The sequence below is a fragment of the Gordionus sp. m RMFG-2023 genome, chromosome 2 (genome assembly GCF_954871325.1).
Source record: "Gordionus sp. m RMFG-2023 chromosome 2, tfGorSpeb1-WG-v2, whole genome shotgun sequence".
NCBI classification, from domain to species: domain Eukaryota; kingdom Metazoa; phylum Nematomorpha; class Gordioida; order Chordodea; family Parachordodidae; genus Gordionus; species Gordionus sp. m RMFG-2023.
Window position 1 is genome coordinate 27,428,453 of NC_088776.1, and position 15,795 is coordinate 27,444,247.

At 31.6% G+C, this 15,795-nt stretch overlaps 1 protein-coding gene across 12 annotated transcripts in view; it reads right to left on the reverse strand.

The window, feature by feature from the left end:
* The window catches only part of LOC135925090 (WD repeat-containing protein 11-like), a 129,564-nt gene that overhangs the window by 36,182 nt on the left and 77,587 nt on the right, over positions 1 to 15,795 (reverse strand). For 10 of the 12 annotated variants that reach the window (XR_010571522.1, XR_010571521.1, XR_010571523.1 and 7 more), the window contains 4 exons: positions 7,666 to 8,017; positions 7,306 to 7,594; positions 6,935 to 7,025; positions 1,942 to 2,031 (listed from right to left, as the gene is read on the reverse strand). Coding sequence is in view for 8 of the 12 variants with exons in the window: in XM_065460261.1 (XP_065316333.1) it covers positions 1,942 to 2,031; positions 6,935 to 7,025; positions 7,306 to 7,594; positions 7,666 to 8,017 (822 nt within the window). In the remaining 4 variants the exon portion in view is untranslated. The remainder of the gene's footprint in view (positions 1 to 1,941; positions 2,032 to 6,934; positions 7,026 to 7,305; positions 7,595 to 7,665; positions 8,018 to 15,795) is intronic. The other 2 variants (XM_065460258.1, XR_010571524.1) reach the window with 2 other exon arrangements.

Genomic DNA, 15,795 nt, shown 5'->3' on the forward strand with positions numbered 1-15,795 from the left:
CTCATTTAGTTAAAAGATATAAATATATTTAAAATTTTTGATATTATAAATAAGATACTAGTATCTGTATCTAAGATCCTTTTTTATAACGAATCTGTATCTGTATCTAGAATATTTTTTCGGAGAACCTGCCTAACTCTGGTCATAAATTATAATCCGATTGTATAATAATGATCATATGGAGGGTGTTATGATTGGGAGATAGTCCCTCTACTCTATTGCAATTCATAATATATAAGACTGTAATTCAAATGAACCAAATATAATTTACATGAATATGTAAATTAGAGGTATGCATTGGGCGGGTTTTTGGACCAAAAGCCAGCCCACCCAATGTTTTAAAAAAATATAACCTGCTCCTCAGCCCGCCCAGTTTTCAATAAAATTCCTTACCCGCCCGCCCATTATTTATAAAAAATTTAACCCAAGCCCGCTTATAAAATTTAATTATGGCCATTCTTTCAATTTTTTAAGTATTTAATAAAAATATTTCAGTATTACACTTCTACAAAATGTTTATAATTTAGGAAATAAATTTAATAAAAAAAATAATCAATTTAAATTATGGACAATTTATTTGATGAAATAGAATATTTATGAAAAAAATATAAATATAAAATTGATATTATATGTAATTATAATGCAAAAATAATAATGAATTGACATTTTCTGGATTCAAACACGTTCTTCTTTGTTCTGAAAACCTTCAAAAATGATGATAGAATAACAAGCGAAAATAAAACAGTGAAATATATAAGAATGACACATTAACTCTATCAAGAAAAGAACTTAGAGAGGAAACCGCAAAAGATCCAATTTTAGGAAAGTAAAAATATTAATAAATGGTACAAATATACAAAATCAAGCACCAGAATTACAAGCTTTTAGAACAAGAATAAATGAAATAGAAAATGATGACGGTATTTTATTTTGGAATGCCGTACTCACTTCAAAAAAGAGTTTTACATATATTGCATACGGGACATCCGGGTATTACATCAATGAAATCCATTATGAGACATTATATGTGGTGGGTCGAAAAACTCGTAAACAGCTGTAGTGGATATCAAAAACAATGCAGAGATATACCAAGTGTTGCCGCATACCAGGGGAATCCGCAATCACAACCCCGAAAAAGGGAAGAAGAAAAAGAAAAAATCGTAGGAAAACATGCCGATCAATACTAACAATGGAAGAACCAGTTGAAACCGAATCAATATAAACAATTGACAATAAAAAGCTAGGAGATGATAAAACAGTAGAAACAATGGAACCAAGTCAAGAAGGAATTCAAGATATCCAACGAGAGAACGAAAGCCAAAAAAAATTAATAAATGGTACAAATATACAAAATCAAGCACCAGAATTACAAGCTTTTAGAACAAGAATAGATGAAATAGAAAATGATGACGGTATTTTATTTTGGAATGGCAAATTAATCATTCCGTACTCACTTCAAAAAAGAGTTTTACATAAATTGCATACGGGACATCCGGGTATTACATCAATGAAATCCATTACGAGACATTATATATATTGGGAACAATTAGATAAAGATGTAGAAAAACTAGTAAAATGTTCTTCACTTAAAAAAACGATTGGTACTATAAAAAAATAAATATTATTATTGATCATTTAATTAATTATGATTTTTCTTTAGTTTGTTTTTGGACAAAAATTTTAAATTTCTTTAACCCACCGGCCCATTGTTAAATTTCTTAACCCGCCCACCCACCCGCCGGCCCATAGTTTCAAAATATTTTTTAACCTGCCAGTTCGCCTGCCCATTCTCAAAATTTTTTACCCGCCCATTTAGATGGAAGGGTGTAGGCGTGCGGACCGAAACCCCGCCCAATGCAGACCTCTAATGTAAATATCGTAAATGAGAAAAATTTCAAATAGAATAAAGGTTTAAATTGTAAACATGTTATTTTTGTCTACCTTATAAAGATGATTGTTTGATAAATGGTTTGCAGGTATTGAGCTGAAAGGAGATGGCAATATTTGTAATACATCGCTATATAAATCTTTCTATAATAGTATATTTTTGTAAATGAATTAAAAATATAAAATATTTAGATAAATATTCTCAACCTCATAGATTTTTTTAAATATTAAAATTATAATCAGCATTCATTAAATATCGGTTGATAAAATATTTTGAGAAAGATAAATATCCAATTTAGCTGGGTATGTAATTGAGCAATGCCACAAATATTCGTAACTAATGTTTTTAAATCTATTTAGATTATATTTATGGGTGCTGAAAAGATTTATTGAAGCATAATTAATTACTTATATATAATTTAAAATAAATTAATCGTTTATATTTATAATCCCTATAAATTTGATTCAATTAATATTTTAAACACAATTTTCTAAAAATATCTTATTACAAGTTAAGCTTAGTCTATTTAATATCGTAATTGTAAATGAATCAAATAATTTTTACGAAAATAAAAAATCCGTGGGGTTTTTTCCTGGAAAATAGTTTCAAAGGGGGTTTCCTTTCATTCATTTTCAAATAGATGGAAGGTCATTTTTTTTAACCAATAAAAAAATCCTACAAATTGCCTCTTACCGTTTATTTTATTTCAACATTTATAAACATTAGACATAAATGTGTAAATAATTATATAATAGCAGAGCCGTTGCCATGGGGACTGCCACTCCTCTAAAAAAAAATTCGAACCCTAAGTCTAACCTATGAACTTTTATATGGCCCAGAAATAACCTCCTCAAATTTAAAAAATATTAGTTATTAAATTTTCATTCGTCGTTAACTATTAAATATAAGTGAAAAAACAACAAAATTCTTATAAAAATATTTTATTTAACCAAATTAGATGAAAATGTGAAATAATTAATATAATTTGTTATCAAAAATTCATTAGCTCATTAACCATTAAATTAAAAAACAACATGATATCCGCATTTTTTAGTCTTCTTTAAAGGGACATTAGTATTGGCGAATTCAGTTCCCGTAATTATTTTTCTCAACCTCTTCTTGAATATGGTAATTTAATGTCAAAAAAGTCTTCAAATGATTCGAGTTCCATTCAAATTCTAGATGACCTTGGCCAGGATGCACCAAAATATATCAAAAATGTAAGGTAAATCCTTTCAAAAGACATGGTATAGAGTCGAGACTGATTGAAATAGAGTGTTGAAGCTGTTGCTGCCTTTAGAAGATTCCTGGAATCCAAGTGATGAAATCCTTAAAAAAGGATTTAGCAATTGGAAAAACGCTTTAGCTGCAAAGAAAGGGCTGTTAAAATATGAATCCTCAAAAAGTAATTTAAAATGGTAAAATAATAAGGCTTGATAGAAATTGTAATATAAAGAGGTAACGAAAATATCCCTAATTTTGGTACATCATTAAGTTGAGTGTAATCGAAATTATTTGAAATAGATATTTTTGAGACACCTTCTCAGCATACAAGAGCCCCCTTTTCGGGGGATTGGTTCCACTACAATTCTTCAAGATTTTTCATTGCAATATTTTAATACATTGGCAAAACGATAAAAAATTAACAATATAAAAAAATGTCCAATACATATCACCTAAAATTCAAAATGAAGACATATCTATTATGGCGGAACTGGTGTTTAAATCTATCTAAGCATATTATAACAAAAACCAGATGTCCTTTTTTTATCTTAAGGCTGCTGAGCAACTGTTGGGAAATTTTGAGTTTAATTATTCGGTATTTTTTTGTGGAGAAATTCAAGAGAATTTAATAGAAATAATTGATTTTAGCTTTTCTGCAGAAAACATTACAAATTATATTTTAAAACGACTAAATAATTTAAAATTTAATTCATACAATATAAGCCAGACGTATGATGGTGCAAGTGTCCTCATCAATGGAGCAGTACAGACCTAGTCCAAAAAAATTAATAAAATGGTACCCTATATATTATTGCTCCTATCTTAAGTTTTATCTTGTTAATAATCGGTATCAAAATATTACTGTAATTTTTTATTTTTAATTTAGCAAACGCATTGTACAATTTTTTAGGCGTTTTATCCATCATGTAAATATACAGGCCATACACTTAAGAGACTTTTAGACCAGAGATGGACTACTTATTAGACATTTCATATCATTTATGAAAATTTTGAGGCTATTGGTGTATACTATTTTACTTTTCCAATAGAACTCTTTTCGTAGGTTTCCACTAATGATTCAGTTGAAGCTATTGGTCTTTTATGTCAATTAAATAAGTATCATCAGTCAATAGTCAATATACTAATATAGTAGATGCTAAAAATTGTTTTGAATATACAATTTATATATTAAAGTATGCTAAAATTAATTCGACATAAAGATTAAGGCTGAAAATCCTTTATCAAAAATCTTCATGATTTTTTGGATTATATCAAAGAACTATATTTGGAGTCCTTTAAAGGGAAATTATTATGAAATAATTGATTATTTTTGGAAGGATTTATAGACGATGATTATAATTTTGTCTTTGTTTTAATTCATTGTCCCCCCTTTTCCCAAATTATTTTATTGCAAATAAGGTGGCCGCAATAGCATACTTATTAAACTTTGATATTGAATTTGAAACATTACATCTTGAAATGAAAATCGCAAAGAGATTATTAGCGGCTGAAGTAGCAGAAAGATATGATTTTAAAAATATTATTAATATTATATAAAAAGGGTATCATATTAAAATTAAAGTATATAATTCAGCAGCTACTATCATTATTAGCAGAAACCTGCAGGCCCGGCCCTAAACCCGGCCCGGCCGTATTTTAAACTTTTTAAATATACCCGGGCCGGGCCTAAAAAAATTTTTTTAAACATATCCGGGCCGGGCTGGGCCTGAAAATTTTTTTTCCTAAGATTGTTAAACCCGGGCCGGGCCTTAATATTTTTTATAAAAATTTTTACATTATGAGTTAATGGTTATAAGATTATATTATATTATAGTTATGATTAATATAATATTGAGTGATGGTTAACACTACCTAACACCCACAAATCGATCTAATTATTAATTTCCTGCAAATTTATTCAAAGTATTAATATATTTTTTTATAATTCATATCTAAATTTTTACAACATATTTTACCAAAACAATTAAATAAAGGAATATCTTAAATAAGCCCCAATATTCAAGTATTATTAATATATTTTTTTATAATTCATATCTAAATTTTTAGAATATATTTTACCAAAACAATCAAATAAAGGAATATCACTTCTTGAAGTTTGTAATACCTTTCAAAGCGAAAAAGGAGAAATAAAATTGATTTTACTTAATATAAAGCATTTTTTAATTGAAAATTTGTTTTACACAAGTATCATTTTATTTCTCTTTTTCTCTGTCCCAAATTCAAGCAATTACGAATGTTGTCAGGGACAGATCGCAAGATGACGGAAAACTATATAAAAGATTATATTAAATTACAAGAGGCTCAGGAAGTAAATGAAATACCATAGACCAGTCAAATTACGACTGTTGTTAAACAAACTGAATCGTTTTATGACAAATGGGGCGATGGTAATTCTGGTAATATGTCAATACCCGATGATGAATATTATAATTACATAAATAAAAAAATAGATGAAACATTTAAGGTGGATAATTTGTTAGAGTGGTGGGCGGCTCATCAAAGCGAATTTCCAATTTTAGCAAAATTGGCAAAACGAGTATTGGCAATTCCTGCTTCAAGTGCAAGCTGTGAGCGGAATTTTACCACTAATGGGAGAATTCTTGAAGAAAGAAGAGTAATCTTCAACCTGAAAAGGTAGGTATGCTTCTCTTTCTTCATGATAATTTGTGAATTTTTAATATCTTACTTGAGTATAGGGTTTTGTCAATCATGCTGGTTTTTTACTTTGCAAACTGTCAAATATTTATTGCATTTATTATATTTACCTTGAGTCATGAAAGTTTTTAATCCAACATTTTTCATTATTTTTTTTTACAATATTATATAATATAATTATCTTCTTTTGTTAAAAATTTATATTATAAAATAAATTATATTAATATTGTGCAATTAGATTATATTTTCAAAATACTATTTATTATACATGCATTTTTTTAAATAGCTATTTATTTTTATTTTATAAATTAAATAGTAAATTTAATACAATATATTATATTCTCAAAATATTTTCCATTTTTATAAATTAAATATTAGTTTTATTTTTTTTAAATGCAATATAAAATATAGTATATGCTCAAAATATTATTACCATTTTTATGAATATTAGTTTTATTTTTATAAATGCAATATAAAATATAGTATATGCTCAAAATATCCATTTTTATAAATAACAGTTTTAAAATTTTTATAAATTCAATATAATATTCTCAAAATATTAGCTTTTTACATGTATTTTTTAAATAATAAGCGATAATACTCGCTGAAAAATATGGTAAAATACCTCATAGGTGAATTTTTGTATATACCAGGTCGAATATAATTTTAAAAAATTCCGAGCCGGGCCTGAAATTTTTAAATCCGGGCCGGGCCGTAAAAATTTTTTTAAAAATATCCGGGCCGGGCCTTAAATTTTTAAATCCGGGTCGGGCCGGGCCTAAAAAATTTAAAACCGGGCCGGGCCGTGCAAATGGTACCTCTGCAGGTCTCTGATTATTAGGTAACAACTTCTTGTGAAGCCTCATTCTACACTCAAGAGAGTTTTATCGAGCACCAGATAATCGTTGAAAGATAAAAAATATTTAGTTTTAATGGTTTATGAAAAAAAATACCCAAAATTTGACTTTTAATTCATATGTTGATATTTAAAAATAAAAATTTGCCTTTATAAATTTTATATAAAAATAATAAAAAATTTCTACGAATATCTAATTGTTTTATTTCAAAAAAATATTGCATTCCCTCCCCACCTCCCAACTGGTAATTTCTAGCTACTGGCCTGTACAATATAGATGAAAAATATACTTGGGCGTCCTGATTGTTCCTTTTTACATGATTTATTATGCATTCTAGGGCGTATAACCAGTAATTTGTTTCGATATGATCGGTGGACAAGCTAACAATGTTTAAAAGAAATTAAGTGGCTGAGTATGAAATACAACCCGAATATATTCTCAACTTTCATTGACAATTTTAAATATTTTGGCTAGTGGTTTTTAGATAAATATAACTTTTTATTTTTAAAATATAAATAAACAAAATATTTAAAAGTAGACTAATTTTTAATTTTTTTTAAAATTATTCCAAACCGTGTAAATAAATTATAAAAAATCCTAATGTGACCAAAATAAATAACAACTTTTAAAAATGGTAAACATATGTTAAAAAATATTTACTTTAAACTGGCGACAATGCAACGCTGCATAGTTGAATTATCTAAGGTCAGATTATGTTCAGATAAAATGCGTTCCGAAAATTGCATTTTAAAAATGTAATCAATCAAAATATCTAAAATAATTATATCCTCATCATTATTATTGGAAGGTATATGGCTTTGGAGGAACGTGTACAAGCTAGATTTTGAGTCTGTCAATTGATTTAGGTCACAAAAATTGCATATGATCCATTTCAAAAATAAAGATATTCTGGGATTAAATACGCATGCATTGGGATTTGTAAGATCATCTAAATTTAAAGAAGAAATAAGAAAATGTATAAAATTCAACATCTTTATTATTAATTTTAAAATCTCCAACCTATTTTCAAACCTTGTCCATGGTTCATTACAGATATTTTTGAAGATTTGGGGATAATGGAATACATTGTACTAAATATATCTAATACTGGGTGAAACATTGTTGTTTTAATCGCTGAATGTTTTTCAATGCAATTTATTGAAAGGAAATCTTCTGATAATTTTTTAATATTACCGAAATTTTTACGAGTATAATTAGATTTAACAAATGATTTGATATTTCTCAAAGTGTAATTGGTTAATCGAAGCTCCCCGGAGTGAGTTAAATATACAATGTGATCGTAACTAACCCATTGAACATCGATAATTGTATCGAATGGTGACGTGTTTAAATGTTCGAATAATAAGACATTCTTGAAATAAAATTATAAATAATGGATTAAATTTTATCAAAATATTTAGATTTTAATAATTATCAACGTTCCAATAATTAAATGATTCAGCATATATTTTTTGATTACAAGTGCAGTGTAAGGCCTAAGAATGTGCAAAAATATTGTTTAATTTATTTTCATTTGGCCTCAATTGATTTAACAGAGATCTGCAGTCCCTGTTATACGGGACGGGCCGTAAGAATTTTTTAAATAAATCCGTACCGCCCTGGCTCTAAAAAAATTTTTAAAACTCGGGTCGGGTCTATAAAAAATATTTCCCAAAAATAACCGGTAGGGCCTAAAAATCCTTCTTTTTAAAAATAGCCAGGCTGGGCTGAATATTATAAGTCACAACTATTATATAAAATATAAAAAAGTTAAAAATGAATAAATAAAATTAATTTAAAAATTGTCATCATAGAATATTATATCACATTCATTCACTCTTGATATTTAGATTTCAAAATCATTTTACCGATCGTTAGAGAATACTTAATAGGTAAAATAAAGATAAAATATTTTACAAATTATTCAAATAATTATAATTATTTAGACGAAATTATAAATTTTATACCTACCAGTAAAAGTTATTAGATATTAAATTATATTTTCTAAAAAATGAACCGTAAAATGCCGAATAAGTATATTTTTCTAAAATCAAAACCAAATATTATTTTTATAAACTTAAAATCTTTTTTATGTAGAGGGTCGTAAAAAAATTTTACATCAAAGCTGGCAGTAAATTTTTTTGAAAAATAAATCTGGAGCGGGCTTAAAAATTTTATTGAAAAAACGGGAAAGGTTTGAAAATTTAAAACCTGGTAGGGATTAAAAAAAATTTTGAAAACCCGGGCTGGACCGAGCAATAGCTGACTCCACGTCAATTCTGCGTAGCCTCAATTTGGCGCGGCGATAAGCGATAATTTGGCACGGTGATAATTTGGAGCATACAACATCTGCAATTTATTCTAAACTTATTAGTATAAAAATAGAATGATTAAATAAAATTCATATTGAAATTTCCTATTAATTATTCTTCATAATTTTTTTACAAAAATTTATTTCTTCATATTTTTTTTACAAAAATTTATTTACTAATTCTGTAATAACAATAAAAAATTTAATAATATTAAAAAAATTAACAACCAATATATACCGATTTTTTGGTGGGCCAAATTACCACATTATAAGGTATGTTGATTAGTAGCCAATATTATGTAAGCCTTGAGATTTTGTGCATAGATGTAAGAAAGGTATGGACCTCTATCTCGAATCTTACATATAATTTTGGCTAAAATCTTATAGGCCATTTTTTTCTATTATATAATCAAAAACGAATTATCGCGCAATTTTTATATTAATATATTATAGGTATAGTGATGTACCTGTAACTATTTACATTTTGGCTAAAAAATAACTGTAACTAGTTATATTTTTAAAATTGTAACTAGTTAAAATTTTTGAAATGTAACTGCCAAAAATAACTAGTTACTTTTAAAGATATATTCAAATAATTAATTTTATTTTAAATATGTTGTGATAAATTAATTTTAAATTAAATTTATTAATTTAGAATTTTGTGAAAATGTCTGATTGTTCCCAACAATAACACAAATACTTATATGTATAGTAGATGTGCAGGGATTAAAATATTGTCAGCCTCTAAAGGATACTATATTAGCTAGTATTGAAAAAAGGTAACTAAAATCAAATAATTATTTATAAATTAATAATATCATGTTATAGGTTTAATAATCTTTATGATAATGACAACATCATTGTTGCAATTCTTCACCCTTTATTTAAAACTGACTGGCCTTGGATTAGGCAAGAAAGGAATAAAACAAAAAAGGAGGAAATTTTAAATTTAATAAATACCTTAATACCTCAAAGTTAATCCAAGACGAATGAATCATGCTCAAAACCAACATCACTTGATGTAGTTGGATTTTTTGACCTAAAGCGCCAAAATATTCTGGATAATGAACTTATAGAAAACTTTATCAAATCTAATAACAACACTTTTTCTTTATATAGCGTTTTTCCAAAGTTAAAATTACTCTTTATTAAATATAATGTTGTTCTAACATCAAGTGCTCCCGTAGAGCGCTTATTCAGTCTAGGTAAGCTCATTTTTGGAGAAAAACGAGCACGTCTCCTAGATAATAACTTTGAAATTAATTTGTTGTTAAAAGCAAATAAACATTTATTAGATTCTAATTTTTATGAAAAATAAATGTTTTTTTTTCAATGCAAATATATATTTTATTCAATTTTGCGATATTTTTTTATATAAATAAATTGTACATTATTTTAAATAACTGATTAAACTTTGTTTATCCTAATTTTTTTTATATTAAATAAATGCTTTCAATAAATAAATAATGCGAATATGAAGGATGTATAAAGTAAGTAACTAGTTACTTTTGAAAATAACTGTAACTAATAACTAGTTACTTTTGTAAAAATGTAACTAGTAACTGTAACTAGTTATGTTTCAAAAGTAACTTTTAAATTGAAATTTTAAATATGCTAATTGAAAATAAAATTATAAAAGTTTAAAAAGATAATATAAACCCCTAATAAATATGATAAGAATAACTAAAATTATGTTAAATCTTAAACCCCCCTTTTCCCTAAATAGACAACAAAAAAAATAAATAAAATACCAAAGTTTAAAAAAATAATATATCCTCTCTGATAAATATTATAAGAATAACCATATGTTAAATCATAAATCCCTTTTTTCCCACCTAATTTTAGACAACAAAAAAAATAAATAAAAGTTTAAAAAAATAATATACCCTCCCCCCTCCTGATAAATACTATAAGAATAAACAAAATTAGGTTAAATCTTAAATCCCTTTTTTCCCGCCTAATTTAAGGCGACTAAATAATAAATAAAATTTTATTTTATTTTAGGATTTTCTCTTTTTTGTTCAATAATTTTAAAGAATTCAATCATTATTATTCTCAATAAATAAAAATAAAAGGTTACGATATAAATTTTATAATATAAATTAAACATAAATCCAATAAATCTCCTTTTTCTTATTTTTTTCCCTCCTAACTTTAGACAACAAAGTAATAAATAGAATTATATTTTATATTAAAATTTTGTGCTTTTTTCATTTTAAAAAGCTTGTAAAAAAACTTTAATATTTTTCATTTCTTTTTATAATTTAATCTTTATAATTTATTTCCATAATTTAATCATTATAAATTGAGAATTCCTATTTAAAGGTAAATATTAAAAATCTTAATTCTGTATATCATTTATAATTTTTTATATTATAGTTTACTTTTATTTTCAAGAATGCCTTTAACCCTTCACTACAAAGGTGGGGTAAATAGGACCCCACAACTTTTATAATCTTTGTAATACAAAAGCTAGAAGATATTCCGACCTGATTTTTTCAGTAGTTTAATATTTTGTAACAAGGAATACAACTTCCAAATTTCATGATTATTGATTTGATAGTTTTTGAGATATATGCTATTTGTTGAGCTTGGGGTAAAATATACCCCACCTATGTAATGATGTAATTTTTTTTTAAAATCCAATTTTTTTTTGTTACTAATTATATTTATGTATGTCAGGTTAATAAATATAATTGAAAAAAATATAATTATATCTATTTTTTGATTGATATATATGACTTTAAATTTGAAAATTTTATATTATTTATTTTTTCGGTGAGTGACATTTTATACTTTGAAAATAGAATTATATGCTGGCAATCAGCCTGAAGGACCCCCTATTATTTATTTACATAAATACATTATATTACGCTAGTTATACTTCATTGTTTATTTTCTATTACTTGCTGTAAAATTTTATTTGTACTTCTAATTAATCCGAAAAATGGTTAGACCACAACGCAACGTCCAAGGAACCTTTGCTGGAAACAGGCCTCCGCTAGAAGCCGCTAACCTGCCGTTAGGACAGCCTCCAAACTTAGATGGCACTAATCTTATTCTCACGCCAGATAACTCTATGGACGCTTTTCCGGTTGATCCTAGTACTCGCGCCATCATCTTGGCGATGAACGCCATATCTGACCGCATGGCAGCGCTTTCGACTCAAGTCAACCAGGATCGACAGCGGCAACGTACCCCGTCACCGAGACACACGTCTACGCCAAGGGAGAGACTCCCAGTAGTGATTGGTACACAAACGGAAGGAGCAACCATACCTACACCGGCTCCTGTATTACCTCCGATTCCGCTCGAACCGCCCGCAACGTCGGCTGAAGCATACGACAGACTTATGAAAGTCTGGGCGGGTTTGCAACAAGATCTCCTCGAGCCCAGATGCAAAGCAAATGATAGGGACCGTCATGAGATAAAACACATGGCTGATGTACTGGAACTCCTGTCGCCGGATTCCGACATTAGAATGTTGAAAGTGCAAACCAAGAGAATCCGAGTATTAGCCTTAGCCATCCACTGGAACTGGAAAACGGCCAGGAATATTGATGCCTCCTATCAAGAAAAATTCTTATGTGGAGAAAACATTACTGTCTACCAAGATCTAGCGCCCTTTCGGGATAGGGGCCGAGGAGGCCCCTCCACAAGCTACCGTAGACGCCCCGAAAGGAAGGATGCGGCCCCCGCCAGGGGCAAGAAGAGGAAGTAACGATAAGATCGCGCTTCCGAAACCACTATCATCTCCCTCCTCTACGCTACCTCTATCTCTTCTTCCTCCTTCTTCTTCTAACCCACCGGTACATCCAGGGGTTACCGGTCCGAGCAACGGCCCACCGGCTCGAAGGGCGGGAACATCGCAACCTCCTACATGGCTGACTACCGTAAACCAATTCCTTAGGAAGTTGAGGCATCAGATGTTTTCACCAGACACTGACAGGGACAGTGATGCGACGGATTCAGTAATAGTAAACAATCCTACCCCTGCGCGCAATATCCCTGAAGTCAGCCTCGGACGTCCCCTCCTTCCTCTCTGAGGATTCCGGGATCCCCGAATGGTGGACACCCCGTCCACTATCTGACTCGCTACCATCAAGTAGCTCGGCGGACAGCGATACAGCTCAGTCAATCGTGTCGGAATTACAAGACTCGATCTATAGCTCCGACAATGATCCTGGTATGCCCCAGGGAGGTGCGTCAAGTACACCCAACGTTCCCGGTATCCTCAATGGTATCGTCGTTGGTGGCCCTCGTAGCACCTTCACCGACGAACAGCTAGCTGCCCGCCCCAGCCTCAACATCAGCGATGCAAGGCTCACCGTAGGGCCACTCATGTCCCCCTTTACGAAACGGGTAGCTGAAAGAGGTTTTCGCCCGCGCATTGACCACCTCAAAATAACCAATAATAACAACTCCTACTTTAGATTCAATAACCGCGCGGGCGTGCACAACAAATATTATGACATTGTTAGACAACTGTTAACAGCTAACGTCATCGAAATCGCCGAAGAGGACCAAATATGCTCCCCGCTATTCGTTATTCCCAAAGGCAACGGGGCACCTAGGGTCATCAGCGACTTCTCGGAAGTTTCCAAAAACTTCCTGCACTATCCATTTCGCTTGAAATCGATCCCGCTGATGTCTGCTAAGCTCGACCAGGCCTCCTTCGCCTGCAAAATCGACATCCGATCGGCCTTCTTCTCTATACCCCTGGCATCAAGCGTCAGGAAGTTTTTCGGCTTCAAATTCGGCGACAACAACTATCGTTACAAAGTCTTACCTATGGGTGCATCATTCAGCCCTTACTGCCTGCAGTCAATTATTCTTGACGCATGCGCAAAGACTGTAAGAAAGGCCAACTATAACGTATACCTTGACGATATCCTAATCTATGGATCTTGCGAAAGCGATGTCAAATGGTCAACTCGATCGCTACGATGCACCCTAGAAGGGTGGGGCCTACAAATCGCACCAGAAAAATCGGTCCTGAACCCCACGCCGCAAATCACCTACCTAGGCGTTCCTATCGATTTAGCAGCAAAGACCGTATCCGCTGACACCCCTACGAGAAGAAGACTCCTCAAATGTCTCGAAGTCTTCCGGCGACACTCGTATCAGCATCTCGACGTGGGGATAGAACTCGCCGCCAGAGTCCTAGGAATTTGCAGGGCTCCCCAGCACAAGAAGTGCTGGAGAACCCTGAGGCCATGCCAGACCATCTAACTATTTTATTAATTGATTATAAACAATATACATATATGAATAAAGGCGTTGTAATTACAATCGCGGATTGATATTATAATACAATTTATGCGTTTGTTTATTTATTTGTGTAATTATGTGATTGACGTTCGGGGGGAAAATTTTTGGGGCTCACGTGGTCAAGGGGTATAACAATTTGTTTCGTAAGTAATAATAAAAATATCGAAAAACAATTGTTTACCCTTTGACTTGCCTATTTATAGGTATAGGACTTTATTTCTCCAGTCGTTATACGAGCTGGACACTTGAGCCCAGTCCAGGAATTTTCCCCTCGTGACGCGTTGAAGCTCTCGGCTCCCAAGGAGGGTTATAGCCTGTCCTTGCTTGTTTTTGTTTTGCTTTATAGCTAATAATATTTTTAGTGGTTTTTCGATAATGATTTATAATTTATTGGTTAATAATATGTTAGTACTAATGTGAGTATAATATATTCATGGGAGTGTTTGGGCGGTTAACGTTCCTCGGGGCCGGGGATCTTTTGTTCCTCGTTGGCCAGGAGGACAGAGGAGGCTATCGTCTCATCTGTGTCAGTGAGGTTGAGGGTTTCCTCGAATAGCGCTGGATCGAATTCTTGTTCTAAGATGTCCATATTGGTTACTTCCGAGAAGGGGAAGATCCGGCTGTCGATTTCCTCATCCAATCTGATTGGCGTGGAGGCTCTCATAAACGGGAATGCTTGATCGATTGGGGGTAGGCCCTCCACATCGATATCGTGTAAGGTGTTATGTGCCTCTTCATTGCCCGTCCATTCCCTGCTTGGTTGGTCGGCGAGGTTTTCCTCGGAGGCTATCCAAGTCAAGTTTCTAGCCAGTTGGACGAAATTAAGGAATCCGATGGCTAATAGGATTTTGGTTATCAGGAATTCGCAGGCAGGCGATCTGGATCCCCCCTTCTTAACAATAGTGTAGGCTACTTGACTATCGGTTACTAGGGATGGGATTGTGCCGTATTTGTTCATTGAATATTTGCATCCCACCCAGATCGCGAGGAGCTCTTTCTGATTAATGTGGTGGGTGGCTAGGTCCGGTACCATCACTGGGATGTCAAGGCTTTTCTCACCCTACTACACCACGATGAACAACAGCCATCTCACCCCAGTGGTTGACACCTTTCTGGCCTTCACCAAAGCTAAGTTAATCATCGATGCACTGGAAAACCCCCTGCCTCTACATCATTACGCCAACTCACCAGTATACGTAGACGCTTCCAACTCGCACATAGGAATTAACTTCTGGGAGACTGACAACCTATCAGTAGCCTATAGTGAAGCATGCTTACTGTTCAACGTCCCCACGCACGCCATAAGCCATATCAATGGCAAAGAGATTCTAGCGGTTGGAATGGGAGCCATCATGGCCATACATCGGAATAATGAACACCCGATGATCTTCACCGACTCCTCTGTAGCATACTACACCTTCAGGAAAGGAGGATCAAGATCTCCTTCATTAGAGATCATCGTGACACAGATCATGGTAAAATTGGGATTACCTAACTTCACCGCGATATCCCAAAACATTCAATGGATCCCTTCGGAGGACAACCCTGCGGACCTACCCTCAAGAACC